General features: G+C 49.1%; 1 protein-coding gene across 1 annotated transcript; it reads left to right on the plus strand.

Moving 5' to 3' along the window:
- Positions 1-3,990: 3,990 nt before the first annotated feature.
- LOC134934330 (histone H4) lies at positions 3,991-4,302 on the plus strand. Its single transcript, XM_063929788.1, has one exon. The coding sequence runs from the start codon at positions 3,991-3,993 to the stop codon at positions 4,300-4,302; it is 312 nt and encodes a 103-aa protein (XP_063785858.1).
- The last annotated feature ends 9,453 nt before the right edge of the window (positions 4,303-13,755 follow it).

Consider the following 13,755-nt stretch of genomic DNA (forward strand, 5'->3'; position numbering starts at 1 on the left):
TTTTCCAAAGGGTGTGTAGTCAATATGTTCAGGCAGCATGTTAACATGGTCAGAATTTTTACATTCAACAAGTCAAAATGGTAGAATAATGTATGTTATCTTGAAATACATGTAATCATTTTTTTAAATGCATAGCAAGAGGGATCCAGATGTGACCTTTCCAGCTCATTGAGTGTGTTAGCTCTTTAACTTTGTTTGGGCTTCAAAATTCCTTTGCCATATCCCAGGTCCTGATACCTGGTCCCCTAACCTGATCTACAGTTTCTATGCCTACTCCCTGTGTACCGCACCACGATTCTGTCTTGCCATCACGGGTTGGGTCCCCGGGGGAGATCATATCTTCCAGATGTTCCTGGTTGGACAGGCTCTCATGGCGGCTACCTGGAGTTGTCCAAACCCTACTTCCTGCCCTCCATTCCTCTACGCTGAGCCTCGCTCTCCTCCCAACATGGCTCCAGGAATTACTCGAGGGCACATCTAGGCTGGACGTCACTGGTCGCTGCTTCAGCTGTCATTAATGATTAAAATAATACAAAGAAGATGCATATGAGACATATTCTGTGTCATATGCATCCTCTTTATATTATTCTAATCCCTAATCCTCTGAAAGTGGGGTTGGGAGGCACCGATCTTGGTGCCTCCCGTTGTCAATGGGGAAAGATATGGGAGCAGGGGGCGTGTGCGGGCTGGGCCTAGCAACGGGCAGGAAAAGCCTATTGAAATAACATGGGAAACATATAGGGACGTGCTTTCAACCTATGAAAGCACTCCCCTGTCAGTGAGGCCACAGTGATTGGCCGGCGGATCCGTCACTGGATCCGCTGTCAATCACTGTGTGGGCGATGGTGGCGGAGGAGGTGCGAGTGGCGGGATGCGGCGGTGGTGCGGGCGACGGGATTTTACCTGTACCAGAGTTTGGCAGCGGAGCTGTACCAGTTTCAAAAATGGCACCTCAGCATAATTTCTGAAATTCTAGATGGCCTCCGAGAGCCAATCACGGCTCGCCATGTCATCGCCCCCTTATACAAGTCAGCAAGAGGGAGAGGCTGTCAGTCCGACGGTGGAGGAGGAGCTGTTTAGAGCGCCTGAAGAAAGAAGACGGCTGAAGTCCTGGATGGGCGGCGGCTATGCAAAAGAGCTTAGCAACCGCGACCCACCAGGTGAAGACGCTGGAAACCCTGGGGAAGGCGGCGGCCATGCAAAAGAGCTTAAAGGCCATCGCCTCCCAGGTGAAGACGTCGGAAGCCCTGGGGAGGCGGCGCCCCCCAGGTGAAGATGCCGGAAGCCCTGGGAAGGCGGTGGCCATGCAAAATAGCTTAAATGCTGCCGCCCGCAGGTGAAGTTCCTGCACAATAAAATAATAAAACATTAGGTGTTGTGTTTTTATTTTAATATTTTCTTTACAGGCGGACTACGGGTGCCAGTGGGCCCTTTATGTCCAGGCATGCTGGCACTTGTGGTTCTCCAAGTGCCAGCATGCTGGGGCAGGCTTCCTGGGACCTGTAGGTCGCCTGTAAAGAACAATATTAACATACAATGAACCCCGCATCCGCCGCAACCAGGGGTGCGGGGCATAGCACTGGGCTATCAGCCCAGTGCTGGTTGTTGCTCGGGAGGAGCCCCCTTTCCGAGGAATTCCAGCCCTGGGCTGACTAGCTTGGGGGGTGATTAATGTTGTGGCAGGGGGACCCCACACTGAGTGTCTCCCCTGCTATGGCATTACCCAGGGCTGTTTCTAGCCAATGTGGCTCCCAGTGCGAGATTTAAAAATGCGCCCCTCATGACATAAAAAAATGTGCCCCCCCCACACCTAGATTATAAAAAAAAAACTTGCGTGCGCACCCGAAAAGGGTGTGGCCTCATTTAAATGGGCATGGCCTCGTCTGAAGAGACTACCTCACAATCCAGTTTTTTACCCTGCTCCAACAGATCACGACCACCACAGGAAAAACATATTCTACCATATTAAGCCCAACACAGTAATGCCCCCTGCACCATATTATGTCACACACCGCAATGCCCCTGATACATTAAATCCCCACACTACGGCAGGCAAGAGTCCCCATTTCACACATTACGGCAGGTGTCCCCATTTTACACATTGAGAGAGAGAGAGAGAATACTTACAGAGGCGATTACCGCTCTTCGGCCTGCCTCACCAGTCGCTCCTCGCGCCGGCCTTTCCCTCTTCCTAACTTGGATCCCCCTATGTACTCCGCTCGGGGAGGGGGGGGGGGGGAGTTTTGCGGAGTGACGGGGTTGCGTTGTGATGTAACGACGCAACCGCGTCATTCCGTGAAACTCCGACCCTGAGCGGGTTACTCGGGTAGAAATAGGAGGGAGAAGCAGAGAGCCACAGTTAGTGCCGCGGCGGGCGCCCAGTGCGGTTGCACTGCTCGCCTGCCCCTAGAAACAGCCCTGGCATTACCCCGCCCCCGGCTGGTTCTGCCTGGTGCTGGTTTTAGTGATGGGTGGGGCACAACACTTGTTTTTTTTGCCGGGGTGGTGGTGTTAGCTGCCAGTGCCTCCCCAGCCAGTGACCTCACCGCACGTCACTGGTACTTAAGATTGCTTTTTTCCCTCACAGCACTACATTGAGATGTTAGGTGGGTTAATACTCTATTTTACAATTAATTTTTGGACCAGTTATTGGTCGTTTCACTTGCAGATGTTCAGGGTTTGTTTGTTTTTTATCTTTCACATTTTATCATCATTTTACTTATAACTCTACTGCCCCCCATCAAAACCATTCCTCCCATCTTCTCTCATCCCTCCCTCTCCCTTTTGTTCCCATCTAAACTTATTCTTTTCCTTGTTCCTCCTATTTTGCGTCACCAATCCTATACTTCAAAGACTGATTCTTGACCAGAGAGTGGAGTGGGAGCTACAAGAGTGAGCAACTTCTAGGGGGGGAATTCAAATGTTTAAAAAGTTATTTGGGTGTCTGTGTTTTTCCTATCTAATAGACAGGAGAAAACAGACACCCAACTGACTTTTCAAACAATTGCATGCCCCACCAAGACTAACAATAGCAGCATTATTTAATACATGTCTGGCACCCTGGTCCTGCATCTGTGGTAGGATCCTCCTAACATTGAACCCTGTGTATGTTTTGCACCTTTTTGGCATCCCAGCCTGATCTGAGCTTCTAGCCCAGGTTAAGCTAAAACGAATTGGATGGAGGTGTGTTTCATAGCAGTCTCAAATACATGCAACCAGGTCACCATACCCATTTACTGGCACATCTATCTTACATAAATATATAGGAGCATAAATAATACTGCAGAACATTACCAGGCAGGAATAAACTGTACTTGGCTGTGCTAGGTATTAATCTTGTCATAGTAACAAGAGCTTCTAGACAATACTTTGTGAGGCAACCTGCCTGTGCTATCCTCCTGAGTGTACATGAGCTCACACATCACTTTTATGTTTCACAACGCCTCCAGCTCTGCACAGAGTGTGCCGCAGAACACCTCCATTATCTCCAGGGCCAGGACGAGATAAAAAAGCCCCGGTGGGACATATTAGCCTCACAGTAAAGGAGAGATGTGCTACATGCCGGGCAGATCCAGCATAGTGCGGGTGAGTTCCCAGTGGCTATGCCTGGCCTCCTACTCAACCCCTAGGATAGCAATGATACTAAAGAGTTAGGGCAGACCTAGAAGTACGAGTGTGGTGCAGAGAGCCAGCTCTCCGCTCTCCTCATGCCCTATAAAAGACTGTTTTTCTGCGCTACGGAAACACAAGGTGAGAACAGATCCCCCGTACACTGAGACAGGGAAGAGATTATAGGGCTTACCATTCCGCCAATAGGAGCGCAGGACGCATCACTCTCTGCAGCCAATCACAGCACAGCCGGCAGTGTATATAAGTGACATCAACATACGTAGTTTCTATACTACTACAGGTTGTAGTCAGGCAGTGTCATACAGTCAGAGTCAAAGATTTCTCTGTGTGTTGTAGTTGCAGCTGTGATCAGGAAGGAACATGTCTGGCAGAGGTAAAGGCGGAAAGGGGCTCGGGAAAGGAGGCGCCAAGCGCCACAGGAAGGTGCTGCGGGATAACATCCAGGGCATCACCAAGCCTGCTATCCGCCGCCTGGCCCGGAGAGGAGGCGTGAAGCGCATCTCCGGCCTCATCTACGAGGAGACCCGCGGGGTGCTGAAGGTGTTTCTGGAGAACGTGATCCGGGACGCCGTCACCTACACCGAGCACGCCAAGAGGAAGACTGTCACCGCTATGGATGTGGTCTATGCTCTCAAGCGCCAGGGCCGCACTCTGTATGGCTTCGGAGGCTGAACACTGAGGCGCATCTAATACCATCACCCGCACACAAAGGCCCTTTTCAGGGCCACCCATCTCTTCTATGAGAGAGCTATAACCATGCGCCAGTATTACTCTACACTGCTGCTCGTGGCAGTCTCCTGTTATACACCGGGGAGTGGACTATAGATAAATACATATGAATATACATAAATGCGTTTTATTCCGGGTTGCTGATTGTATCCGATCTCTATGTAATACATGCATGAGGAAACTACTGTAGGTGTCACTGCTGCTTCATAAACTTTTCCACAAGCTCAGTAGATTGTTCTAAAGGTATAATAATGTAATCTGTAACCTTTCGTTTCTAAGATGCCTGCATAACACTGCCGACTAGAACTAGTACTGAAGCAGGTTCACCCTGATACCGGCATCTCTTCCAAGGCTATGGGCATCATGAACTCCTTTGTCAATGACATATTTGAGCGCATTGCGGGGGAAGCTTCCCGCCTGGCTCACTACAACAAGCGCTCCACCATCACCTCCCGGGAGATCCAGACCGCAGTACGTCTGCTGCTGCCGGGAGAGCTGGCCAAGCACGCCGTGTCCGAGGGCACCAAGGTCGTCACCAAGTACACCAGCGCCAAGTAGTTTCCCTTCCTTCTCCGATCCATCAACACAAAGGCTCTTTTAAGAGCCACCCACCTCCTCTCTAATCGGGCTGAAACTGTAAATCGGGGTAAAAGATAGGCATTATGTAGCAGATGTCGCCGTTAGTGCTTAGAAAAAGCAATCCATAGAGCAGTGACCGACCGTGTAGTTTCTGCAGAACTAGAGAATGATTGTGTCTCATTGAAATGTTACAAAGTATCATTAGATTGTAGCAATTGTGTTACGATCACCCTGCCTCGCTGATGATCACAGATGCTACAGGGTCGTGGGTCTCTCAAGATGCCCTGTGTAGTGTGCTGCTAGTGTTACTGTATCATCGCACCTTAACACCAGGATGCAAACTCCGGTATCAGTGCAGTTATATTCTACCCAATCCATTCTTAGGGGATCCGGACGTTAAGTCGGACGCACCAACATCGGCAATGTCTTAGTCGACAACCGAACATCGACTACATAGACATCGACGGGCAACTCTAGTAGACACAGAATACATCGACCAATACTTCTAATCGACAAATGCAACATCGACTAAGACATAAGGTCGACCCGAAAGACGATCGGCAAACAATAGATCGACAATAATTATAATCGACAGTATATAAGATCGACAACGCAAATGGTCGACAATAAAATTGGTCGAATGTATATGTAATCGACAACCGAAAGGTCGACAAAGCAAATGATCTACAATTAGAAAATCGATCGCAAATGGTCGACAATAAAATTAATCGATTGCATATGTAATCGACAACCGAAAGGTCGACAAAGCAAGGATCGGCAAACAATAGATCGACAATACTTATAATCGACAGTATATAAGATCGACAACGCAAATGGTCGACAATAAAATTAATCGATTGCATATGTAATCGACAACCGAAAGGTCGACAAAGCAAATGATCTACAATTAGAAAATCGATTTTATATGTGATCGACAACCGAAAGATCAACCTAAATAAAATAGGCAAAATGTATTTACGACAAAATAAAAATCGAATACAGATGATCGACTTTATTATAATCGACAATAAGTATAATCGACAACTAGTGGATCCCCGTCTAAACCTCAACCCCCATCCGCTACTTCAAGCCGTGGCACTACAGCTCCCAGCCTGCCCTTCAACCCCTCACAGCGTTCCTTCAAATGCCCGGCCCAACGTCCACCCTGCAGTCACATACCTGAAGGCATGGGCACCCCCAGTCTCAGCTCTGCACCCCTTCTCCTGCCTGCCTGCCCCCCTACCCGCTAATTCCAGACGGCCAGACCCAGGCGCGCCACGTCATGCCGTCTATACCTACAGGTCTTTTTTAAGACGGTCCCCGTCTAAACCTCAACCCCCATCCGCTACTTCAAGCCGTGGCACTACAGCTCCCAGCCTGCCCTTCAACCCCTCACAGCGTTCCTTCAAATGCCCGGCCCAACGTCCACCCTGCAGTCACATACCTGAAGGCATGGGCACCCCCAGTCTCAGCTCTGCACCCCTTCTCCTGCCTGCCTGCCCCCCTACCCGCTAATGCCAGACCCAGGCGCGCCACGTCATGCCGTCTATACCTACAGGTCTTTTTTAAGACGGTCCCCGTCTAAACCTCAACCCCCATCCGCTACTTCAAGCCGTGGCACTACAGCTCCCATCCTGCCCTTCAACCCCTCACAGCGTTCCTTAAAATGCCCGGCCCAACGTCCACCCTGCAGTCACATACCTGAAGGCATGGGCACCCCCAGTCTCAGCTCTGCACCCCTTCTCCTGCCTGCCTGCCCCCCTACCCGCTAATTCCAGACGGCCAGACCCAGGCGCGCCACGTCATGCCGTCTATACCTACAGGTCTTTTTTAAGACGGTCCCCGTCTAAACCTCAACCCCCATCCGCTACTTCAAGCCGTGGCACTACAGCTCCCAGCCTGCCCTTCAACCCCTCACAGCGTTCCTTCAAATGCCCGGCCCAACGTCCACCCTGCAGTCACATACCTGAAGGCATGGGCACCCCCAGTCTCAGCTCTGCACCCCTTCTCCTGCCTGCCTGCCCCCCTACCCGCTAATTCCAGACGGCCAGACCCAGGCGCGCCACGTCATGCCGTCTATACCTACAGGTCTTTTTTAAGACGGTCCCCGTTTAAACCTCAACCCGCATCCGCTACTTCAAGCCGTGGCACTACAGCTCCCATCCTGCCCTTCAACCCCTCACAGCGTTCCTTAAAATGCCCGGCCCAACGTCCACCCTGCAGTCACATACCTGAAGGCATGGGCACCCCCAGTCACAGCTCTGCACCCCTTCTCCTGCCTGCCTGCCCCCCTACCCGCTAATTCCAGACGGCCAGACCCAGGCGCGCCACGTCATGCCGTCTATACCTACAGGTCTTTTTTAAGACGGTCCCCGTCTAAACCTCAACCCCCATCCGCTACTTCAAGCCGTGGCACTACAGCTCCCAGCCTGCCCTTCAACCCCTCACAGCGTTCCTTAAAATGCCCGGCCCAACGTCCACCCTGCAGTCACATATCTGAAGGCATGGGCACCCCCAGTCTCAGCTCTGCACCCCTTCTCCTGCCTGCCTGCCCCCCTACCCGCTAATTCCAGACGGCCAGACCCAGGCGCGCCTCGTCATGCCGTCTATACCTACAGTTCTTTTTTAAGACGGTCCCCGTCTAAACCTCAACCCCCATCCGCTACTTCAAGCCGTGGCACTACAGCTCCCAGCCTGCCCTTCAACCCCTCACAGCGTTCCTTAAAATGCCCGGCCCAACGTCCACCCTGCAGTCACATACCTGAAGGCATGGGCACCCCCAGTCTCAGCTCTGCACCCCTTCTCCTGCCTGCCTGCCCCCCTACCCGCTAATTCCAGACGGCCAGACCCAGGCGCGCCTCGTCATGCCGTCTATACCTACAGTTCTTTTTTAAGACGGTCCCCGTCTAAACCTCAACCCCCATCCGCTACTTCAAGCCGTGGCACTACAGCTCCCAGCCTGCCCTTCAACCCCTCACAGCGTTCCATCAAATGCCCGGCCCAACGTCCACCCTGCAGTCACATACCTGAAGGCATGGGCACCCCGAGTCTCAGCTCTGCACCCCTTCTCCTGCCTGCCTGCCCCCTACCCGCTAATTCCAGACGGCCAGACCCAGGCGCGCCTCGTCATGCCGTCTATACCTACAGTTCTTTTTTAAGACGGTCCCCGTCTAAACCTCAACCCCCATCCGCTACTTCAAGCCGTGGCACTACAGCTCCCAGCCTGCCCTTCAACCCCTCACAGCGTTCCTTCAAATGCCCGGCCCAACGTCCACCATGCAGTCACATACCTGAAGGCATGGGCACCCCCAGTCTCAGCTCTGCACCCCTTCTCCTGCCTGCCTGCCCCCCTACCCGCTAATTCCAGACGGCCAGACCCAGGCGCGCCACGTCATGCCGTCTATACCTACAGGTCTTGTTTAAGACGGTCCCCGTCTAAACCTCAACCCCCATCCGCTACTTCAAGCCGTGGCACTACAGCTCCCAGCCTGCCCTTCAACCCCTCACAGCGTTCCTTCAAATGCCCGGCCCAACGTCCACCCTGCAGTCACATACCTGAAGGCATGGGCACCCCCAGTCTCAGCTCTGCACCCCTTCTCCTGCCTGCCTGCCCCCCTACCCGCTAATTCCAGATGGCCAGACCCAGGCGCGCCACGTCATGCCGTCTATACCTACAGGTCTTTTTTAAGACGGTCCCCGTCTAAACCTCAACCCCCATCCGCTACTTCAAGCCGTGGCACTACAGCTCCCAGCCTGCCCTTCAACCCCTCACAGCGTTCCTTCAAATGCCCGGCCCAACGTCCACCCTGCAGTCACATACCTGAAGGCATGGGCACCCCCAGTCTCAGCTCTGCACCCCTTCTCCTGCCTGCCTGCCCCCCTACCCGCTAATTCCAGACGGCCAGACCCAGGCGCGCCTCGTCATGCCGTCTATACCTACAGTTCTTTTTTAAGACGGTCCCCGTCTAAACCTCAACCCCCATCCGCTACTTCAAGCCGTGGCACTACAGCTCCCAGCCTGCCCTTCAACCCCTCACAGCGTTCCTTAAAATTCCATGGCCAACGTCCACTCTGCAGTCACATACCTGAAGGCATGGTCACCCCCAGTCCCAGCTCAGCACCCCCACTCCTGCCTGACCTCATCCCTTTTTATTTCCCCCTAAGTATGTCTCTACCTACCTTTGAACATATTCCGCACAGCAATGTACCGCAATATTCATTTTTCTATTCCCATTTTTTTTTTACTAATTATGACCAATGTCGTAATTCTCCCTCCGCCACAAACACACTATACACTATCGATATATAATCTTCCTAGAATTCATTTCTTAAATATCCCCACCACCACACTGGCGTCAGTCTACAAATTTTCCTTTACAAGTAAAATAATTCAATTAACTACCACAGTAACAAAAACATTGTGAAAGCTATTATCTTGTCCAGGCTCCACTTGTCTTCTCTCTAAACCCATGACTCATCAAACCACATACAAGTCTGCTATCATCGCAGTGTCCTTTCAGCATACTATTCTCACAAATGATTTATGTCCTCTATCATATCTTCCCCGTATTACTTTGTTATATACCCGTTAAATCAACAATCTTATATCAGCAAAATATTCCCCTGTAAAATCTCAACCCCCTATGATACTCTAACCATGGTTCCATACATCTAGTGCCACTGAATGAATCCAACAGTTACATATAGGTTCAATCTTGTCATCCCTATTCTCAAAGTTATCCTCCACCCAAAATTACCAGCCCTTAGTCCACCGCCAGTATTAGCAGTACACCCTTATTTTTCCAAATACTCCAATTCCACTCCTCTACCCTTTTATTTATTTATGTTTAATTTTTTGCACAATGTTAACACACTATTTAAAAAATAGTACTCTTGAAAGATGCATCCTGTTAATAGTGCTTACCTCGATGCCACAGCAACCCTTGGAAAAGCAGGTTAATAATTGAACCTTATTCCATGGTAGTGCTCCTGGCAATTCAAGACCCTACAGCCAGCTTGCAGACATCTAGCTTAATGGAATGGCACCCCCAGTCCCAGCTCTGCATCCCATTTACACCGGGACCCGGTAGCCGCAACTTCTAGCCTCCCAGACCTAGGTTCGTCTCTTCCTCTCATCGATACATACCGTTCTTTTTTAAGACGGTCCCCGTCTAAACCTCAACCCCCATCCGCTACTTGAAGGCGTGGCACTACAGCTCCCAGCCTGCCCTTCAACCCCTCACAGCGTTCCTTCAAATGCCCGGCCCAACGTCCACCCTGCAGTCACATACCTGAAGGCATGGGCACCCCCAGTCTCAGCTCTGCACCCCTTCTCCTGCCTGCCTGCCCCCCTACCCGCTAATTCCAGACGGCCAGACCCAGGCGCGCCTCGTCATGCCGTCTATACCTACAGTTCTTTTTTAAGACGGTCCCCGTCTAAACCTCAACCCCCATCCGCTACTTCAAGCCGTGGCACTACAGCTCCCAGCCTGCCCTTCAACCCCTCACAGCGTTCCTTAAAATTCCATGGCCAACGTCCACTCTGCAGTCACATACCTGAAGGCATGGTCACCCCCAGTCCCAGCTCAGCACCCCCACTCCTGCCTGACCTCATCCCTTTTTATTTCCCCCTAAGTATGTCTCTACCTACCTTTGAACATATTCCGCACAGCAATGTACCGCAATATTCATTTTTCTATTCCCATTTTTTTTTACTAATTATGACCAATGTCGTAATTCTCCCTCCGCCACAAACACACTATACACTATCGATATATAATCTTCCTAGAACTCATTTCTTAAATATCCCCACCACCACACTGGCGTCAGTCTACAAATTTTCCTTTACAAGTAAAATAATTCAATTAACTACCACAGTAACAAAAACATTGTTAAAGCTATTATCTTGTCCAGGCTCCACATGTCTTCTCTCTAAACCCATGACTCATCAAACCACATACAAGTCTGCTATTATCGCAGTGTCCTTTCAGCATACTATTTTCACAAATGATTTATGTCCTCTATCATATCTTCCCCGTATTACTTTGTTATATACCCGTTAAATCAACAATCTTATATCAGCAAAATATTCCCCTGTAAAATCTCAACCCCCTATGCTACTCTAACCATGGTTCCATACATCTAGTGCCACTGAATGAATCCAACAGTTACATATAGGTTCAATCTTGTCATCCCTATTCTCAAAGTTATCCTCCACCCAAAATTACCAGCCCTTAGTCCACCGCCAGTATTAGCAGTACACCCTTATTTTTCCAAATACTCCAATTCCACTCCTCTACCCTTTTATTTATTTATGTTTAATTTTTTGCACAATGTTAACACACTATTTAAAAAATAGTACTCTTGAAAGATGCATCCTGTTAATAGTGCTTACCTCGATGCCACAGCAACCCTTGGAAAAGCAGGTTAATAATTGAACCTTATTCCATGGTAGTGCTCCTGGCAATTCAAGACCCTACAGCCAGCTTGCAGACATCTAGCTTAATGGAATGGCACCCCCAGTCCCAGCTCTGCATCCCATTTACACCGGGACCCGGTAGCCGCAACTTCTAGCCTCCCAGACCTAGGTTCGTCTCTTCCTCTCATCGATACATACCGTTCTTTTTTAAGACGGTCCCCGTCTAAACCTCAACCCCCATCCGCTACTTGAAGGCGTGGCACTACAGCTCCCAGCCTGCCCTTCAACCCCTCACAGCGTTCCTTCAAATGCCAGGCCCAACGTCTACTCTGCAGTCACATACCTGAAGGCATGGTCACCCCCAGTCCCAGCTCAGCACCCCCACTCCTGCCTGACCCCCTACCCGCTAATTTTAGCATTCCAGACCTAGGTGCGTCTCTTCATATCATCCATACATACAGGTTTACTTTAAGACGGTCCCCGTCTAAACCTAAAACCCCACCTCGACTTTTATCCGTGGCACTACAGCTTACAGCCTCGTGCATTCATCAACCGTAATGGATGTGCACCCACTTTACTTTCTGTGCACCCCAAACCCCTTCTAAATCGCAACACGTTTGTTTCTGTAAATAATATTATTTGAAGAAATGTGAAAAAACACAATATTTCGTTTAGATTCAACAAACAAAAGAGTTCCTTTTTTAAATTTTTATATTATTATTCCTCCCTTTTTTTAAATACTACATTTCCATTGGTCCAGTAAGCCAAACGTTATTATTAATAACTCCTCCTTCTTTCTAAGCAATAAATATGAATGTGAAAACACAGTGCGATATATAGTTACATCCATTACTCGTATTCAAGTATTCTGTGGTTTATCCATATCCTACCGATTTTTCTTCAACAATGGCCGAAGAAGCATCTTTTCGTTTTGTTCCTTCCCGTAAAGGAATGCTACTGAACATCGATGGCTACCTTCTTGCAAAGAACAAGCAGCGCGGCGATGTTGTGTATTGGCACTGCACGGAGCGTCAGACGGGACCTTGCGCTTGCTTTGCTAAGACCACCATAGTGGCTGGACAGCATCAGCTGAACACTCATGGCGAACATAACCATGCCCCTAAACCAGAGAAAACTGATGTGGCTTTAGCTCAGGCAGCTATCAAACAACGTGCTCGGGATACCAATGATCCCCCATCTCTCATCATTCAATCTGTAACTGCAGATATGCCATCAACAAGTTCTCCCTGTATGCCCAACAGGGAATGTCTACGACAACTAGTAAAGAGAGCCAGGAGAGAAGATTGCCCTCCAGAACCGACCTCCCTGGATCAAATTGATATCCCACAACATTTGTCCCACATTGATGACATTCCATTTTTGGCAAAGGACACCACTTTCCATAATGAACGAATACTTTTATTTACTACAGAATTCAACTTAAGAAAACTTCATGAAGCAGCTTGTTGGGTTATGGATGGCACATTTAAAACTTGCCCAACCTTATTCCGTCAGATTTATTCCATTCATGCTATGATCGGAACAGACGAATCAACACAAAGATTTGTTCCACTTGTGTATGGATTGCTGAGTAGCAAGACCCAAGATTGCTATACTAGATTTCTTGAAGATCTACAGGATTATGCTTTACAATATGACATTCAGTTTGCTCCACAGTTTATTTTAACTGATTTTGAAAATGCAGCAATACAAGCTGCAAAGGATGTATTTCCAGACAGCACACATAAGTGTTGTCTGTTTCACCTTGGACAAAACATTTGGAGAAAAATCCAATCCTTTGGACTCTCAACACAATATGGACGTGACCATTCATTTTGTTTGAAACTAAGGCATCTTCAAGCACTTGCTTTTCTCCCACCAGACGAAATTCCTGCTGCCTTTGAAGAAGTAAAAAAAATAATGCCACCCAATGTGTCCCCTTTACTGAACTATTTCGAGGAGACTTACGTTTTGGGACGTTTTAGAACCAGTGGCAGAAGTCAAAAAAGATCTCCCCCACTTTTCCCACCTCACATTTGGTCTGTCTATGATAATATGCTTGGTGGTATTCCAAGAACCCAAAACAATTTGGAGGGCTGGCACAGAAGGTGGAACATAGTCCTTGCCGAAAAAAAACTTGGGCTCTACAAAGTAATAATGGCATTTCACAAGGAGCAAAAGGTAACAAAGAGCCTTCTTGAAAAAGTGACATTGAATATTCTCAAAACCCCCCCAAAGCGTGAACAAAAAACTCGGGAGGAAGCTCTCCAGAAATGCATATCTCAGCTTGGGAATGTGGATTTGGTTGAATTTCTCCGTTCCATTGCCTTCTATCTTAAATATGACTAAGTCCCTAGTCACTACCACTTTCTAAATTTTTTATCAAGTTTCAAGTTCAT

The sequence above is a fragment of the Pseudophryne corroboree genome, chromosome 6, assembly GCF_028390025.1.
Source record: "Pseudophryne corroboree isolate aPseCor3 chromosome 6, aPseCor3.hap2, whole genome shotgun sequence".
In the NCBI taxonomy this organism is placed as follows: Eukaryota; Metazoa; Chordata; class Amphibia; order Anura; family Myobatrachidae; genus Pseudophryne; species Pseudophryne corroboree.

Coding starts and splice junctions, on each gene's coding strand:
- LOC134934330 (XM_063929788.1), top strand. CDS start 3,991: ATGTCTGGCAGAGGTAAAGGCGGAAAGGGGCTCGGGAAAGGAGGCGCC.